Source organism: Salvelinus alpinus, chromosome 21, assembly GCF_045679555.1.
Source record: "Salvelinus alpinus chromosome 21, SLU_Salpinus.1, whole genome shotgun sequence".
Classification (NCBI taxonomy): domain Eukaryota; kingdom Metazoa; phylum Chordata; class Actinopteri; order Salmoniformes; family Salmonidae; genus Salvelinus; species Salvelinus alpinus.
In genome coordinates, this window is record NC_092106.1 from 1,011,805 (window position 1) to 1,030,655 (window position 18,851).

General features: G+C 41.6%; 1 protein-coding gene across 3 annotated transcripts in view; it reads left to right on the forward strand.

Annotated features, from left to right (window-relative positions):
• Window positions 1-18,851, forward strand: part of LOC139547538 (diacylglycerol kinase delta-like) — a 61,944-nt gene that overhangs the window by 39,199 nt on the left and 3,894 nt on the right. For 2 of the 3 annotated variants that reach the window (XM_071356417.1, XM_071356419.1), the window contains 7 exons: window positions 6,082-6,216; window positions 6,634-6,788; window positions 7,132-7,243; window positions 14,180-14,272; window positions 14,401-14,520; window positions 16,077-16,194; window positions 17,258-17,388. In XM_071356417.1, coding sequence (XP_071212518.1) covers window positions 6,082-6,216; window positions 6,634-6,788; window positions 7,132-7,243; window positions 14,180-14,272; window positions 14,401-14,520; window positions 16,077-16,194; window positions 17,258-17,388 — 864 coding nt within the window. The remainder of the gene's footprint in view (window positions 1-6,081; window positions 6,217-6,633; window positions 6,789-7,131; window positions 7,244-14,179; window positions 14,273-14,400; window positions 14,521-16,076; window positions 16,195-17,257; window positions 17,389-18,851) is intronic. The other variant, XM_071356418.1, reaches the window with a different exon arrangement.

The following is an 18,851-nucleotide window of genomic DNA, read 5'->3' on the forward strand; positions in this document are numbered from 1 at the left end:
GTCAATTGCTTGTGTGTCTTGGCCCAACCAAGTCTCTTCTTCTTATTGGTGTCCTTTTAGTAGTGGTCTATTTGCAGCAATTTTACCATGAAGGCCTTATTCATGCAGTCTCCTCTGAACAATTGATGTTGAGATGTCTGTTACTTGAACTCTGTGAAGCATTTATTTGGGCTGCGATTTCTGAGGCTGGTAACTCTAATGAACTTATCCTCTGAAGCGTTGAAGAGGGCGATGGGCACATTTTTTTAGTCACGATCCTTATCAGCCACACCTTTTGATCTCTGAAACTCCACCTCTGACAGGCAGAGGCAACAACCGTGTCAGATTCGTCAGGTCATTGGTTCACCCTGACATTTACATTCCTCATCTGACACCAGAACTTGAGGAACTGCTCACCAAGCACAGCAAGGGCCATCCGGACCATTATGCTGTTCTGCTATTCCCATAATGCTGAACCAAAGAGAGATATCACGAGTGGGCACAGAATACCAACTGGTATGGATCCCGAGGCAAATTTGACTTACAAGTGAACCTCTGAGTATTCATCATGAATACTGTGTCTCAAAAGTTTCCCTCTAGCGATTGCAACCCAGAAAAACATCAAAGACAGAGTAAATGAGTACTTGAGGTCGCCGAGAAAGTCCAGACATGGCCTTCTCTCCATTATCTAAGGAAAATGTAATTGTTCTGTTCTTCTGTATAGTAGCCTAATAAACATCTGCACTTTGAAACAGTCTTTAAAATAAATCTAATTCAATAATATATTTCTACTACAGTAAGTGCAGATGCTGTGTTTTTTATTTTTTAGAATACAGTACTAGGCTTACAGTAGTGATGGACATTGGTCACAGTTCACGCCTTGATGAGCCATTTAAATTGGATAATAGCCAGCACAAACTCGCATAATAGTTAATTGGTGATTGAAACTAATTTGTTTGAGAGGTTGGTGTGTTCTTCAGGGGGAAAAATACATTTTTTTAAATAAATAAAATAAAGGCCAGGATATAATATCAACAAGAGAATGGAACGAGAATGGAACGAGTCACTTATGAATTGAAACGACCAGATTTGATTAAAACAAACAAATGTCGGCCTTTAACCGTCCAAATATTTCATACAATATTCTGCCCATATTTGTATTTTTTAAGGACTTGTATTAACCGATGTTTTAGTACGATAGTATATACGCCTACATAGGCTAATGTAAAAGGCATTTTATTTTTTATATATAATCTCAAACTGCACCGGTCAAATAATGCTCAATTCAATTTTAATCATGACATGTATTCACAATTGCATGGCGTGATGATCTCTGCTCGGCTTCAAATGCCCTCTTTAATAAATGGAGTAGATGTGCTCAAAGATGCCTTCTGGTGGTTCAAACAAGCATTAACAGCCAGCACTGTAACACACTGTACCGTACCACTGTATACTGCACGCTATATAGCACTATGATGCAACTGTTAATTGAGGAACCACTAGTTAATTGTATTGGTAACAAATTACAATAAAATCATACAAAAAGTAAATTGGCCGCAGGGCCAGACGGATTACGAGAATGTGTACTGCGAGCATGCGATGGCCAACTGACATTTTCAACCTCTCCCTGTCCGAGTCTGTAATACCAACATGTTTTAAGCAGACCACCATAGTCCCTGTGCCCATGAACACAACGGTAACCTGTCTAAATGACTACCGACCCGTAGCACTCATGTCTGTAGCCATAAAGTGCTTTGAAAGGCTGGTCATGGCTCACATCAACACCATTATCCCAGAAACCCTAGACCCACTCCAATTTGCATACCGCCCTAACAGATCCACAGATGATGCAATCTCTATTGCACTCCACACTGTCCTTTCACACATGGACAAAGGAACACCTATGTGAGAATGCTATTCATTGACTTCAACACCATAGTGCCCTCAAAGCTCATCAATAAGCTAAGGACCCTGGGACTAAACACCTCCCTCTACAACTGGATCCTGGACTTCCTGACGGGCCGCCCCCAGTTGGTAAGGGTAGGTAACAACACATCTGCCACGCTGATCCTCAACACAGGGGCCCCTCAGGGGTGCGTGCTCAGTCCCCTCCTGTAAAAGATTTGGCATGGGTCCTCAGATCCTCAAAAGGTTCTACAGCTGCACCATCGAGAGCATCCTGACTGGTTGCATCACTGCCTGGTATGGCAACTGCTCAGCCTCCGACCGCAAGGCACTGCAGAGGGTAGTGCGTACGGCCCATTACATCACTGGGGCCAAGCTTCCTGCCATCCAGGACCTCTATACAAGGCGGTGTCAGAGGAAGGCCCTAAAAATTGTCAGACTCCAGCCACCCTAGTCATAGACTGTTCTCTCTGCTACCGCATCGCAATCGGTACCGGAGTGCCAAGTCTAGGTCCAAGAGGCTTCTAAACAGCTTCTACCCCCAAGGCATAAGACTCCTGAACATCTAATCAAATGGCTGCCCAGACTATTTGCATTGCCCTACCCCTCTTTTACACCACTTCTGCTCGCTGTTGTTATCATCTATGCATAGTCACTTTAATAACTCTACCTACATGTACATATTACCTCAACGGACCGGTGCCCCCGCACATTGACTCTGGTCCGGTACCCCCCCTGTATATACAGTCGTGGCCAAAAGTTATGAGATTGACACAAATATAAATGTCAGTGATTCTCTCGTTAACACAGGTGTGAGTGTTGACGAGGACAATGCTGGAGATCACTCTGTCATGCTGATTGAGTTCAAATAACAGACTGGAAGCTTCAAAAGGAGGGTGGTGCTTGGAATCATTGTTCTTCCTCTGTCAACCATGGTTACCTGCAAGGAAACACGTGCCGTCATCATTGCTTTGTAACAAAAAGGGCTTCACAGGCAAGGATATTGCTGCCAGTAAGATTGCACCTAAATCCATCAAGAACTTCAAAGAGAGCGGTTCAATTGTTGTGAAGAAGGCTTCAGGGCACCCAAGAATGTCCAGCAAGCGCCAGGACCGTCTCCTAAAGTTGATTCAGCTGCGGGATCGGGGCACCACCAGTACAGAGCTTGCTCAGGAATGGCAGCAGGCAGGTGTGAGTGCATCTGCACGCACAGTGAGGCGAAGACTTTTGGAGGATGGCCTGGTGTCAAGAAGGGCAGCAAAGAAGACACTTCTCTCCCGGAAAAACATCAGGGACAGACTGATATTCTGCAAAAGGTACAGGGATTGGACTGCTGAGGACTGGGGTAAAGTCATTTTCTCTGATGAATCCCCTTTCCGATTGTTTGGGGCATCCAGAAAAAATCTTGTCCGGAGAAGACAAGGTGAGCGCTACCATCAGTCCTGTGTCATGCCAACAGTAAAGCATCCTGAGACCATTCATGTGTGGGGTTGCTTCTCAGCCAAGGGAGTGGGCTCACTCACAACTTTGCCTAAGAACACAGCCATGAATAAAGAATGGTACCAACACATCCTCCGAGGAACAGTTTGGTGAGGAACAATGCCTTTTCCAGCATGATGGAGCACCTTGCCATAAGGCAAAAGTGATAACTAAGTGGCTCTGGGAACAAAACATCGATATTTTGGGTCCATGGCCAGGAAACTCCTCAGACCTTAATCCCATTGAGAACTTGTGGTCAATCCTCAAGAAGCGGGTGGATAAACAAAAACCCACAAATTCTGACAAACTCCAAGCATTGATTATGCAAGAATGGGCTGCCATCAGTCAGGATGTGGCCCAGAAGTTAATTGACAGCATGCCAGGGCGGATTGCAGAGGTCTTGAAAGAGAGGGGTCAACACTGCAAATATTGACTCTTTCCATTAACTTCATGTAATTGTCAATAAAAGCCTTTGACACTTATGAAATGCTTGTAATTATACTTCGGTATTCCATACTAACATCTGACAAAAATATCTAAAGACACTGAAGCAGCAGACTTTGTGAAAATTAATATTTGTGTCATTCTCAAAACTTTTGGCCACGACTGTAGTCTCGCTATTGTTATTTTACTGCTGCTCTTTAATTACTTACTTTCTTATTCATAAAAAAAAAAAAAAATGCATTGTTGGTTAGAGGCTCGTAAGTAAGCATTTTATTTCACTGTAAGGTCTACACCTGTTGTATTCGGCGCATGTGACTAATACAATTTTGATTTGAATATTGTATTTTGAAAAGCAGATACTGAGATTTGAATATGTATCAAATTTGAAAGAGTGATTTGTTGCAGTGAACAAGTGACTGAATTTGTTTGTTGTACTCAGTTAATTGAAAATGTGCTTTGAGTTTGAAACATGAGCCATTTTGTTGATCTGTTTAGATGTTGGTGCTTAGTTGTGAAAATTTACCACATACTTGTGAAAATTTCACCAAAGTGATTGAAAAACACAATACATTTAAATATCACTTAAACTGCTGAAAACTGATAACTACTGAACCAAAATTGTATAGTGCCTAGTTTATGTATATAGTTTGATAACTGCTGAACACTGTAAAATTCTATGTTCTTACATCATAAATTGTCTATTTTTTATTTATTTCACCTTTATTTAACCAATTGACATGCATTTGTGTTGGAAGGTTAAACAAAATCATATATGGATGTGGCTGTAAATACTACATCATCATTCTCCATCAGCCAGTGTGCTTCAATAGGACAAAGTGGAAAGAGTCACTATATGCTACCATTTTGAATGATTGTGTAGTGTACAATGCCCTGCTGAAATACCTGGGTTGAATATAAGAATATATTCCACTCATTATCTAAATTTCCTTGATGCAGTGTAAACTGAATTTGTCAAGCAGAGAGACGGGTAATACTGTATCAGTTGAAGTCACATAGAAAATGTGATTTAGTACAATGTTGCATGGGGCAGAAATGGCATACACACACCGTGCTACCACAATACCGTTATACTGTAGTCTACTGCTATACAATACCCCCACAATAACACCCTATTTTTGATGTTTTGTCTTACGTATGAAACTGTAAGACTGACATATTTCTCAACATGCTCTCAACCTGCCATTGGAAACAAATCATCAATAATGTGGTTTGCAAAAAAATATATTGTCAAGAAAAATGTCAAGTTATAGCCAAATACTGTTTGGAAAATTATATTTACCATCTACTATTCCTTCTATTCAGCACGTCAAAAAGCACAGTTTTGAAAATAGCGCCTTGCATTTTTTGCTATTGAATTAAATGTTTGTTAAAATCACTAAATGTTGACCTGATAATTATTTGACGTATTGGTGACTAAATGAAATGGTATTTCGTGAAGAATATGTTTTTTGCATGAATGACTCGGGTGAAAGATGTGTTCAACTCCACTGAATTCACCATCAAAGGTTCTGAACATTATACAGGGGACATTACTAGTGTTATCAGTTTAGAGTTTTGTATTTCGAGTTTTGACAATCTACATCTGTAAAATGCATCAAAGTGATTGAAAACATTGAACATTGTCATTAAAGGGATAGTTCACCCAAATCACGTAATTACCCTGTAAGCAGTCTAAGGACAAGGTATGACAACAATCCACGCATTGGTTTTGTTAACCATGCCACTTTTTCCAAATGCTAACTTTTTAGCATTTGTGGCACAAATCGAATGTAAGACAATGGTACCGATATTAGAATTGTTTTGCACTTCCTGTCCAAATCATCCTAAAGTATAAAGTTACAAATAGATGTTTTGGACATGAAGCTAAATGCTAATATCGGTACCATTGACTTGCATTGGATTTGTGCCACAAATGCTAAAAAGTGTGCATTTGGAAACGGTGGCCAGGTAAGCAAAAGCAAATCATCGATTGCTGTCTTACCTTGTACGTAAACTGTTTACAGGGTAAGGAAACCAATATGTAATTTTGTAATTTGGGTGAACTATCCCTTTTGAGGGTTGTAAATGGAAGCATATACAGTGTGCGGGCCTTTCTGTTATTTTCATGTATACTTTATTAGCCCAACACTTATGTTTTTAATCATGTGCGTATGACCATGAATATGACATTGGTAGCAAATGAACAGTGTCTTTCGTTGTTTCATAGCGTACTGTCTGGTTTAATGTTTCTCCCCATCTGCTCTCCTGTTGCAGTGTCGTACAGTGAAGATCACCATCCTCGGGGATGAGGGCGTGCCGGTGCAGGTGGACGGAGAGGCCTGGGTCCAGCCCCCGGGGTACATCAACATTATCCACAAGAACCGCACTCAGACTCTCACCAGAGACAGAGTGAGTACACATCGATGGTGTCACATTAGATGCCTTATTTCTAGGGCCTCGAGTTTTGCCTGACCAATTAGGATACAGTTTTTCCAGGTCCGGTCGGGGTCCGGACCGCCTAACATTGGCCTTCAACCTGACAAATTGAGGCTCATTCCGTGAATACGCTATTGTGTATATATTACATTAAAGTGCAAATTATCACGAAAAGGCACAGCTTCACCTTATCATATTCTGCAGTTGTAATTGACATGATTTGTTTGTATAGTATTTGTATCTGTCTTATGTAAATGTTGCCGTTATTTTGCAGTCATATGTTTACTTGACGTATCGCATCTGACTTACCACAACTATTGTTCCCTCTGGGAAGAATACGGCTATTTTATTTTATTCTATTCTATTTATCCTGTTGCCTGTTTGTCCCAGGCTTTTGAGAGCACGCTGAAGTCATGGGAAGACAAGCAGAGGTGCGAGTTCCCCCGTCCGCTGCCCCAGTATGCATTGCAGCCAGAGATCGTATCCGAGGAAGAAGCCTCCCAGATCAACCTGTTTGGCCAGGCGGCCGGCGCTCTCATCCACAGGTAAGGTTACTTGAATTCATTATTAATTAATAATAGCATTAGATTAAAGCAGAGTAGAGTTAAATTCCATTTAGATTGAAACATTCGTGGAACAAAAATATTTTCTCAAATTGGAATTTCAGTTCATCTAAATGGATTTGTACCAGCCCGTGATATACAATGCCCTCAATAGGTCAATTTACGGCCAAACTATACCAGACACTCCGATGCTCCGTTTGCTGCTTCTGGCATACAGTAGCATGCCAAAAACAGCACTTACGGAACACTTGTGATATGCTTGCAGTGTAGTTTCACAGTAACATTAGATGTTCGATGTCATGACGAACTGTGTGTGTGTTCCCAGTATCCGAGAGATCGCCCAGTCCCACCACAGTATGGAGCAGGAGCTGGCCCATGCCGTCAACGCAAGCTCAAAGGCCATGGACGTGGTCTACGCCAATTCCAAGAGCACAGAGGTATGTGGGGCTCCTGTTCTACCTTTCTTTTATACCAGTCAACCAACTTCTAGTAGTACAGACGTGCCCAAAATACATGCCAAATGTGGCCGAGTGCCAATCTTTTTTGGCTCATATGGTATTCATGCCCCTTGACTTATTCCACATTTTGTTGTGTTACAGCCTGAATTCAAAATTGATTACATAAATATTTCCCTCACCCATCTACACACAATACCCCATAATGAAAAAGTGAAAACATTTTTTTTTTACATTTTAGAAAATGTATTGAAAATGTGTATTTTACACCCCTGAGTCTATACTTTGTAGAATCACTTTTGGCAGCGATGGCAGCTGTGAGTCTTTCTGGGTAAGTCTATAAGAGCTGGATTGTACAACATTTGCCCATTTTATTATTTTCTAACTTCTGGTTGTTGATCATTGCTAGACAACAATTTTCAGGTCTTGCCATAGGTTTTCAAGTAGATTTAAGTGAAAACTATAACTTGGCCACTCAGGAACGTTCACTATCTTCTGGGTAAGCAACTCCAGTGTAGATTTGGCATTGTGTTTTAGGTTATTGTCCTGCTGAAAGGTGAATTCACCTCCCAGTGTCTGGTGCCTGTGCTTCTGAAAAACTCTCCAATCCTTAATGATTACAAGCATACCCATAACATGATGCAGCCACCACTATGCTTGAAAATAGAGAGTGGTAATCAGTAATATGTTTGGGGCAAATACAATAAAACACAACACTTTGTATTCAGGACAAAAAGTGAAGTGCTTTTTTTTTGCAGGCCTAGATAAATGCATAATTTTTTTTCTGGCCTTGTGTTCTAAAAATATGTTTTTTTTTTTCATTTGAGTTCTTGAGTTCAATATAATTTCTTGTGGCAGAACCTAAGAAATGTAGTTGTGTCCTGTTGATAAATATATATTCCCCCTGTGAAGAAAGTGTAGAATTGAAGGAAATTGTTTTAAAATGTATAACAATTTTAAAATGTTTAATATAAAATACATTTGCACCCTCACTTTCAGACACTTTCAGTCTGGCGCCCATGTCTATATTATAATACCATTAAGCTACAAGCTTACGGCAGTGAATTTCAGTGCGAGTCTCCTGCTTTCACTCAATTCTCTGGTTTATGGGAGTCCTTGACTATGCAGTTGCAGCCAAATATATTGGCACACTTGCGCTTTTCTTAAATAATTCCCTATTTCTTAAATCACTTTTTGGGATTTTCAACATTGCAGAACCGATTTTTTAAGTTTACAATTTTAATTTAGAAAAAAAAGACAAATGGCGTGGACAAAATGATTGACACTCCGTAAGCTAGTACTTTGTTACACAGCCTTTGGCCAAGATAACTGCCAACGCTTGTTGTAGTCATCAATGAGCTTGCTGCACCTTTTCTACTGACAATTTGTCCCACTTTTCAGTAGCAAACTGCTCTAATTCTTCAATAGTTGAGTGGTGCCTGCCACCAAGTGCTGTTTTCAGATCTCGCCATAGGTTTTGGAAGTAGAAAGCTGCAGCAAGCTCATTGATGGCTACAAGCAGCGTTTGCATAACACCTTCTTGTTGAACATATCATTCCAAAATCATGGGCATTAATATGGAGTTGGTCCCCCCTTTGCTGCTGTAACAACCTCCACTCTTCTAGGAAGGCTTTCCACTTGAAGTTGGAACGTTGCTGCAGGGACTTGCTTCCATTCGGCCACAAGAACATTAGTGAAGTTGGCTCTGAGTTGGGCGATTAGGCCTGGCTCGCAGTCAGCGTTCCAATTCATCCCAAAGATGTTCGATGGGGTTGAGATCAGGGCTCTGTGCAGGCCAGTCAAGTTCTTCCACACCAATCTCGACAAACCATTTCTGTATGGACCTCGCTTTGTGCACGGGGGCATTATCATGCTGAAACTGGAAAGTGCCTTCCCCAAACTATTGCCACAAAGTTGGAAGTATAGAATGTCATTGTATGCTGCAGAGTTAAGATGTCCCTTCACTGGAACTAAGGGGCCTAGTCCGAAACATGAAAAACAGTCCCAGACCATTATTCCTCCTCCACCAAACTTTACAGTTGGCACTATGCATTCGTGCAGGTAGCGTTCGCCTGGCATCTGCCAAACCCAGATTCATCCATTGGACTGCCAGATGGTGAAGTGTGATTCATCACTCCAGAGAACGCGTTTCCACTGATGCAGAGTCCAAAGGTGGCGAGCTTTACACCACTCCAGCTGACACTTGGCATTGCGCAAAGTGATCTTAGGCTTGTGTGCGGCTGCTCGGCCATGGAAACCCATTTCATGAAGCTCCCGACGAACAGTTCTTGTGCTGACACAGTTTGGAATTTGGTAGTGAGTGTTGCAACGCGCTTCAGCACTTGGCGGTCCCGTTCTGTGAGCTTGTGTGGCCTTCGTTGTTGCTCCTAGATGTTTCCACTTCACAATTACAGCACTTACAGTGGACCAGGGCAGCTCTAGCAGGGCGGAAATTTGACAAACTGACTTGTTGGTAAGGTGGCATCCTATGACGGTGCCACTTTGAAAGTCACTGAGCTCTTCTGTATGACCATTCTACTGCTAATGTTTGTCTATGGGGACTGCATAGCTGTGTGCTCAATTTTATACACCTGTCAGCCACGGGTGTGGCTGAAATAGCCAAATCAACTATTTGAAGGGGTATCAGCATACCTTTGTATATATAGTCTATCTTAGCCAAAGGCTGTGCAACCAAGTACTAGCTCCGGGGTGCCAATAATTTTGTCCATGCCATTTGTAAATTTTAATTGTGAACTTACAACTGGTTCTATAATGTTTAAAATCCAATAAGGTGCGGGGACCTAAAGTTTTTCAATTTCAACTTATTCTAGAAGAAATAGGGAATTATTTATGAAATGCCAATATATTTGGCCGCAACAGAATGTTAGAGCTAGGTGAGTTGTAGGTTACAGAGGATACAGTAAAGTGAAGGGAGAAATGTTGATTTTGGAATTATTTGTCATGTTCCATGATGTGTCCACTCTAGCAGAGCCCTTATGGTAAAGTGACGAATATGACCTTGCATTCTTCCCCCATTGACTTGCGTATGATTCCTGATGTCATCAATGTTCCTCAGCCTATAAGAGGCTGCTCTCTAGTGGTCAAATACAGGCACTAATGCCTAAATACAACATTAGGATGTCCAGTTGGATGTTACATTTGTAAGTTATCATAACATTTGAAATGCAAGGAAAATATATTTTTTAATACTTTTTTTCAAGAAGATATGTTTTTTTATGACGTAAAAAAAACATAGAGGGGGTGCCCCGCAGGAAAACACCAGAGCTGTGGCACAAAGCCCCTCTGAAATCTGAAACAAAGTCAAAACAAGACATCGGGTCGTAGGGTTAATGTTATGGTCAGCATACTATCTCAACTGTCTTTCTCAGTCTTCCATCTGTTACTCACCCTCCTCTCTCTCAGTCCTTGATGAAGGCCCTTTTATCTTCCTCACATCTTTCTTTGTCCTTAATCATGACCTCTCTCTCCTCCACTACCTTCTTTCTTATTTAGTCTTCTAAATATCCTCAAGCCTCTGCCTCCAGTGGTCAATGGAGTCCATGACACTCCAATCAATCATTCAAATGTATTTATAGAGCCCTTCTTACATCAGCTGATGTCACAAAGTGCCTAAAACCCCAAACAGCAAGCAATGCAGGTGTAGAAGCACGGTGGCTAGGAAAAACTCCCTAAAAACGCCGGAACCTAGGAAGAAACCTAGAGAGGAACCAGGCTATGAGGGGTGGCCAGTCCTCTTCTGGTTGTACCCGGGTGGAGATTATAACAGAACATGGCCAAGATGTTCAAATGTTCATAGATGACCAGCAGGGTCAAATAATAATAATCACAGTGGTTCTAGAGGGTGCAAAAGGTCAGCACCTCAGGAATAAATGTCAGTTGGCTTTTCATAGCCGATAATTTAGAGTATCTCTACCTCTCTTGCTGTCTCTAGAGAGTTGAAAACAGCAGGTCTGGGACAAGGTAGCACGTCCGGTGAACAGGTCAGTGTTCCATAGCCGCAGGCAGAACAGTTGAAACTGGAGCAGCAGCACGACCAGGCGGACTGGGGACAGCAAGGAGTCATCAGGCCAGGTAGTCCTGAGGCATTGTCCTAGGACTCAGTTCCTCCGAGAGAAAGAAAGAGAGAATTAGAGAGAGAGTGCTTAAATTCACACAGAACACCGGATAAGACAGGAGAAATACTCCAGATATAACAGACTGACCCTAGCACCCTGACACAAACTATTGCAGCATAAATACTGGAGGCTGAGACAGGAGGGGTCAGGAGACACTGTGGCCACGTCCAACGATACCACCGGACAGGGCCAAACAGGCAGGATATAACCCCTCCCACTTTGCCAAAGCACAGCCCACACCACTAGAGGGATATCTTCAACCACCAAATTACTATCCTGCCTGAGACGAGGCCGAGTATAGCCCACGGCACGATCTCCCCCACGGCACGAACCCAAGGGGGGGGGCGCCAACCCGGACAGGAAGATCACATCAGTGACTCAATCCACTCCATCGTGTTAACATTAGCTGTGTTCGAATACTTATACTAACCATACTATTTGTGATGTAAATTGAGTATGTAGTATGTTTATTGGTCATGGAATGGATATAGATAGTAATCCAAAAGTTCCCAGATGTCGTACTAAATTTGCCAAAATACGAAGTATACAAGCAGTGGACACTATTTCCGTGCTTTTAGGGCCCACAATGCAATTCTTCAGAAAATGTGCGTGGCTACACGTTTTCAGAATTGAAGTAAATATGCAGCTGAAGTCTGACAAGAGTGGATACAAATTCATTGCTTTAACTAATGACAAATGTTAAGAAAATGTTGAGCAATGTAATTAAGGAATTTTCAAATACGTTACCTTACACCAGACATTTGGCTGACCGTTTGTTAGCTACACTATCCTTACGAACCGCATATCATTACAGCAGTATGTACCGGTATGTTAGCTAGCTAGCTACCTAACATAACTGTAACGACTCTCGTCGTTGGTTGAAGGAGAGGAGGACCAAATCGCAGCGTGGTATGTATCCATATTTATTTGAATACTTTTTTTAAAGACGAATAAAACAATAAACAAAACGAAACCCAACGACGCTACAGTCCTAAACTTGAGAATATATAAAACACAACGAACAGGAACAATCACCCACAAACAAACAGTGAGAACAGCCTACCTTAATATGGTTCCCAATCAGAGACAACGTAAATCACCTGCCTCTGATTGAGAACCATATCAGGCCAATTAAACAACCCTAAACCAATGAAACACATAACATAGAATATACCCACCCAGCACACGTCCTGACCAACTAAACAAAGACTAAACAAAGGAAATAAGGTCAGGAACGTGACAATAACGTTAGTTGGCTACTATATGAGTAGCCAACTAACGTTATTGTCACGTTCCTGACCTTATTTCCTTTGTCGGACTTGCCAGTATATTAACTATATGCCATCTAACTAACTACCCAACATTTATTGACTTAATTATTCACGTCTTTCTTAGCTAAGTGGTATAGTCGTTGTGCATTTACAATGGACATTGTTAATTCGCTCTGGCTGTCTACTCCCAATTTCAGAGCACTCTCGTCTGAGTGTGCCAGAGTGCATAATAACTGAAGCAGCACAGTTAGTCACCAACGGTCTGGATAACATGAAAACAGCCTAACCAGCTCTGCTAGTGCAAGTAAAATGGTCAGAGTGGGATGTTCTCTCATTTGGGTCTGGAAGTAGCTAGCAAGCTAGCCAACGTTAGCCAGTTAGCTTGGGTGCTTGACTGCTGGCGTTGTGAGGTCAGAACGCTCGCACCAACCCTACTCCCAGTGTGTGCTCTGAACACTCCGAGAACGAAACACTCCGAATTTACGAAAGGACAATCTGACAACGCTCTGAATTTACGAACGCTCAGAGCGCACTCTTTAGTGCGAACGCACCCTAGGTGTTTCTGTTTCTTCATCCTCCTCTTTCTCCCTCTTAACTACGCCCTTCTCTTTCGCAATGTCCTCGCGCACTCTCTCTCTATTTCCACATTATTTTGCACCTCGTCTCATTTCCATTTCACCACCACAGCCAGGATCGTTGCTGTCTCCTTCTCCTCAGTGACGGCTGCTCTAATCTCCTCCATCCATTCTATTTTGATTATCAAGCCATTCCGCATTAATAAATTGTAGTTCATTACTATAAATGCAAGTAGTCAACTTGCAATGACAGTACATCCTATTATAAGTGTGTGTATGTGTGAGCGTGTACTTTTGTTTGTCTTTGCCTCTATTTGTTTGTTGTGAGAGTGCTGGGATTGTTTTAGAGGGTTGTTTAGCGTCAGTTGGCTGACCCGTTTGAGGAAGGGGAGATTTGCTCATCACCATAAAGTGTCTGGGAGGATGATAGTGTATGCACAACAATGAAGCCTGCAATGTGACGATCGGAGCCATACTCTTTTCTGTAAAAATTGTAATGCTCAGCCCGAAGTGGTCGGGCTACATGACGAACACAGGCTAGAGTTTATTTTCAGAAAGGAAGAATTTGACGTTGCCCAATTTCTTTCCAAACTCTAGGGGAGAAGAGGAAATGTATTCTTTATATGAATGAACCTTAACCTTACAATGTGGCCAAGTGGTAGATATAGATGCTACAAATGCAATATATACATCTTAAATTGTAATATGTCATTTTGTTTTGCGCTTTGATGAGTTGTGTCTTGGGATTTAGCCCATATGGCCTGGGCAGTGGGCACCAAATGGTGTATGACATTTGAAATCAAATATCTACACAACCTACACACGGTAATCACACACATACAATGCACATTGTCCCCCCGCTTCTGTGGTTAACTAAACGCATCTGTGGTTTGTGTACACATGTCATTTGTTTGTGTTCATCTCTGTTCTACGCAGGGTCTGAACTGCAGTGTTGTGGTTCAGATGGTCAGTAATGTCAAGGCCCTTCACAGTGAGACAGATCTGCTACTGGCAGGCAAGATGTGCCTGGTAAGTCTCAAAGCTGCTGTCTGCCTGCCTGTCGGTGTGTCTGTCTGCCTGTGTACAGCTGCCTGCGTCTATTTTTTTGGGGGGGGGGGTTCAATATGTTTTTTTTGTAAATACGAATGTCTTCCCAGCAGTTGGACCCTCCACAGAAGGAGCAGTTGACTGAAGCCCTGGGCACTGTGGCTCAGCAGCTACGCAGACTGTCAGACATACCCTGGCTGTGTCAGCTCATCGAACCTGGGGATGATGAGGTAGATCTAGATGCCACCACACACACTATTCACACCAGCCACTTACCTCTGTGTTTTTCAATCTTAGGTCCTAGGGACCCACAGGAGAGTACGTCCCAGTCCAGTAATACCACACCTGATTTAACCCATTACACTTGTGGGAATTGGCCTATATGGATAGGCCTACATTGAAATGTTTCTTACAGAAGTGGAAATATGGAAATAATCTATAACCATGGTAACAGTTAAAAGGGAACAGTTTGGAGATTATGGGGAAATTATTAGACTAAAGGTGACAACACAACAGTTTACCTGACACAAGACCGAATCCAAACATTATACAGTTAATTTTATGTGCATTTTACATTTACTGTACTTTTTACATTTGCTGTACTTTGACACATTTTTTTGATAACAAAATCTGAAAATACTCTGGATACATTCAGTAAAATATAAAAAAAAATAATTACAAGGGTTTGAGTGAGAGGTCTAACTGGTGATTCCAAGTGGTCACCCTTCTCCAAAGTAACTTCAATGCACTTTTATGACTCAAAGAACAGTCTTCAACTATAAGGTGTTTTTTTGATCTCTCCTACCTGTGCCGTTGAGGAGCTATAGTAATCACACTTGTGGTTGTTTTCTTTGGAACACAACCCTGCATCCCTGCCTTTACACAATTACTGTTGCTTACACAGTCCAAAAATGGTCCATTTTAAATCGCAATCTGGGTCAGGTGGGCATAATTTGAAAGCTTGTTCTAATGCCAACATGACTAGCTAAATTATAAAATACTCTCTTACATTGTTAGGCTTTCACAAGGCAATTCAGAGAAGCAGATGGTAATTTTGGTGCGTATAGAATGGAGTCCTAGGTGCATTCAGATGCGTGGTCTGTGGCAAATCTTCGTCACAATACAGCAAAACAGCCTCATTCTATTCGGGACAACCTAGGGTATAACGCCATGTCATCTTGTAACTGTACATCAAACATATTGATCGTAAACTTTTGAAACTGTATATTACATGAGTTTTATGATATGGAAATGTGAAGTGCACATTTGGACTCGCGGGTGTTTTGGCTTGCTTGTCGGACATCAAAGCAGTATATATTATAATCGACAACGTCTCATCTTTCGAGTCCTCGCAGTTTACAGCACTTCCCTCACTTAGACAACAATAAATGTGGAAAAGTTGCCCAATTAGCGGGAGGGATGGGGGCCACTTCATAGTCGCACGGTGCTCAAGTTCAGAACGGCTGTCAGTCAAAACCCATACAGATCTGCGAAGTGGAGACCCTGACGTCATGTATGACACGTTACTGTGCAGCCACTGTGTTCCAATTTAGGCTCTTATCAGTGTCCAAATCTGCAATTTTCAACCTGTATATGGGTACGAGTGGAAAGGGCTACCTAATCAAGGTCTTGATGATTGATTCATTTAATCAGGTCGGTGTGTTAGTGCTAGGCTAGAGTAAAACTGTTCACCTCTGTGGGTCAATAGTACTGGACAGTCTGTATCACCTAATGTCTAACCTGTCTGTCTGGCTGTCTTTCTTTTAACCTTTCTGTGTTTCTGCAGGGACACCTGGCTGATTTCTCCAAGCGTAGCCGCAGTGCCAAGTTTTGTCTCGTCCCCAAGTTCAAGAAGGACAAAAACAACAAGAACAAGGAGGCCTGTGCCACTCTCACACTGCCAGGTACTATCTACCTCTCTTTTTCTCGCACTCTCTCTCTCTCTCTCTCTCAGCAATTAGTCTGGAACACTCTGGGTTGAATAATGTTTGGATGATGACAAATCAGGGTCAAATCTCTTTGAAAATCACGTTCAATTCTATCTGAGGTCGGCACAACCTTCCACACACCACCGATCTCTCTTCTGATTGGTTAACCGAATCAACACCTTCGCCCTGATTGGCTATCATAAGCAGAGCTCCTGGCCCAGTGGCTCCAGGTAGAACGTATACGTAGATCTATGATCAGCTTACCCTGATCTTAACTTAAACCATTAAAAGTTAAAAACCACAAAACTGCAGTGGTGGAAAAAGTACCCAAAAGTTACTCAGGTAAAAGTTGAAGTCACCCAGTAAAATACTACTTGAGTAAAAGTCTAAAAGCATTTGGTTCTAAATATACTTAAGTTTCAAAAGTAAAAGTATAAATAATTTCAAATTGCTTATATTAAGCAAAGCAGAAGGCACCATTTTCTTGTTTTTAAAATTGACAAATGATGCATTTGTGTTTAGTAAGTCCACCAGATCAGAGGCAGTAGGGATGACCAGGGATGTTCTCTTGATAAGTGTGTGAATTGGACAATTTTCCTGTCCTGTTAAGCATTCAAAATGTAACGATGTAATGTAATGTCATGGAAAATGTAGGGAGTAAGGAAGTAGATGGAATGTAGTGAAGTAAAAGTAAAAGTTGCCCAAAATATAAATAGTAAAGTACAAATACCCCCAAAAACTGCTTAAGAAGTACTTTAAAGTATTTTTACTTAAGTACTTTACACCACTGCAAAACTGACCTTAGATCAGCATCTTCTGACAATCTAAACTTACCCTGGCCCAGTTTATGGGCTGTAGTAGGTCAAAGTTCCCCTTAACCACTGATACAGGGTCATTAATTTTTTCTTCCCCCTAATGGTCAATGTTAGTATTGACGGTAGGTTCATCTGACCCTAGAGCTGCGGTTAAGGGTTGTGGCGTCTCTCTGTGGTGTCTGTCCATGGTGTTGTGGGTCTGAAGGGGGTCTTGCTTTCTGCAGTGCACCAGTGGGGCACAGAGGAGGTAGCCGCCTGGCTGGAGCTCATCTGTCTCACCGAGTACAAGGAGATCTTTATTGGGCACGACGTGCGCGGCGCCGAGCTGCTGCACCTGGAGAGGAGGGACCTCAAGGTACTGCACACATACAGGCTGTCCCAAATATCTCTCCTTCCTCCCAAAGTGTGCACTTGTTTACTTCCCTTCACTCATTTGAAAGGAAATAGTGGCATAAGAAACTCCCACTAGGCCATGCCTCCACCAATCCAATGCTTTTAGGTTTGTGGGAGGTAGTGAACGAGCAGTGATGGTGAGTAGAGAACCAAATGTAGTTCAACTATCAATTTAATTACATTTTGCTGTAGCTTGGTTGTAGTTGAACTAAATTCAAATCTTGGTAGTGTTTTCAGTAGTTTTTTGCCATGTAGCTAACTACTGGAACTATAATGAACCTTTTTTTGCAAAAAGAACTGAAAATATGGGTAAAGTAGGCAAGATTTCCTTTTTCGGCATCAGACCTGCCTAATTTTCACTTGAAACATCGTTTTTTGTGTTTAAAAGGCTAAATTACACATTATGTTAGCATCTGACTCCGGTGTGCAATTTGTAATCTATAACATTTTCAATATCATTTTGCAAAGTATACTGAACAATTTTTTTTTTTAAAGCAACATGTAAAGTGGACCCATGTTTCATGAGCTGAAATAAAAGATCTCAGAAATGTTCCATATATACACAAAGCAAATTTCTCTCAAATTTTGTGCACAAATTTGTTTACATTCCTGTTAGGGAGCATTTCTACTTTGCCAAGATAATTTATCCACCTGACAGGTGTGGTATATCAAGAAGCTGATTAAACAGCATGATCATTACACAGGTGTACCTTGTGCTTGGGAAAATAAAAGCCCACTCTAAAATGTACAGTTTTGTCACACAACACAATGCCACAGATGTCTAAAGTTTTGAGGGAGCGTGCAATTGGCATGCTGACTGCAGGAATGTCCACCAGAGCTGTTGCCAGAGATTTTAATGATAATTTCTCTACCATATGCCGCATCACGATAATGTACGGCCCCATGTCGCAAGGATCTTTACACAATTCCTGGAAGCTTAAAATGTCGCAGTTATTCCATGGGCTGCATACTTGCCTGACATGTCACCCATTGAGCATGCTTGGGATGCTTTGGATCGACGTATACGACAGTGTGTTCCAGTTCCTGCCAATATCCAGCAACTTCGCACAGCCATTGAAGAGGAGTGGGACAACATTCCACAGGCCACAATCAACAGTCTAATCAACTCTATATGAAGAAGATGTGTCACACTGCATGAGGCAAATGGTGGTCACACCAGACACTGACTGATTTTCTGATCCATGCCCCTACCTTTTTTTTTTTTTGTATGTGTGACCAACAGATGTATATCTGTATTCCCAGTTATGTGAAATCCATAGATTAGGGCTTAATGAATTTATTTAAATTGACTGATTTCCTTATATGAACTAACTCGACAAAATCTTTTCAAATGTTTGCGTCTTACATTTATATCTTTGTTCAATATAGTTAGAGTAGATAAAAGTTAAGAATTTGAAGTTAGGA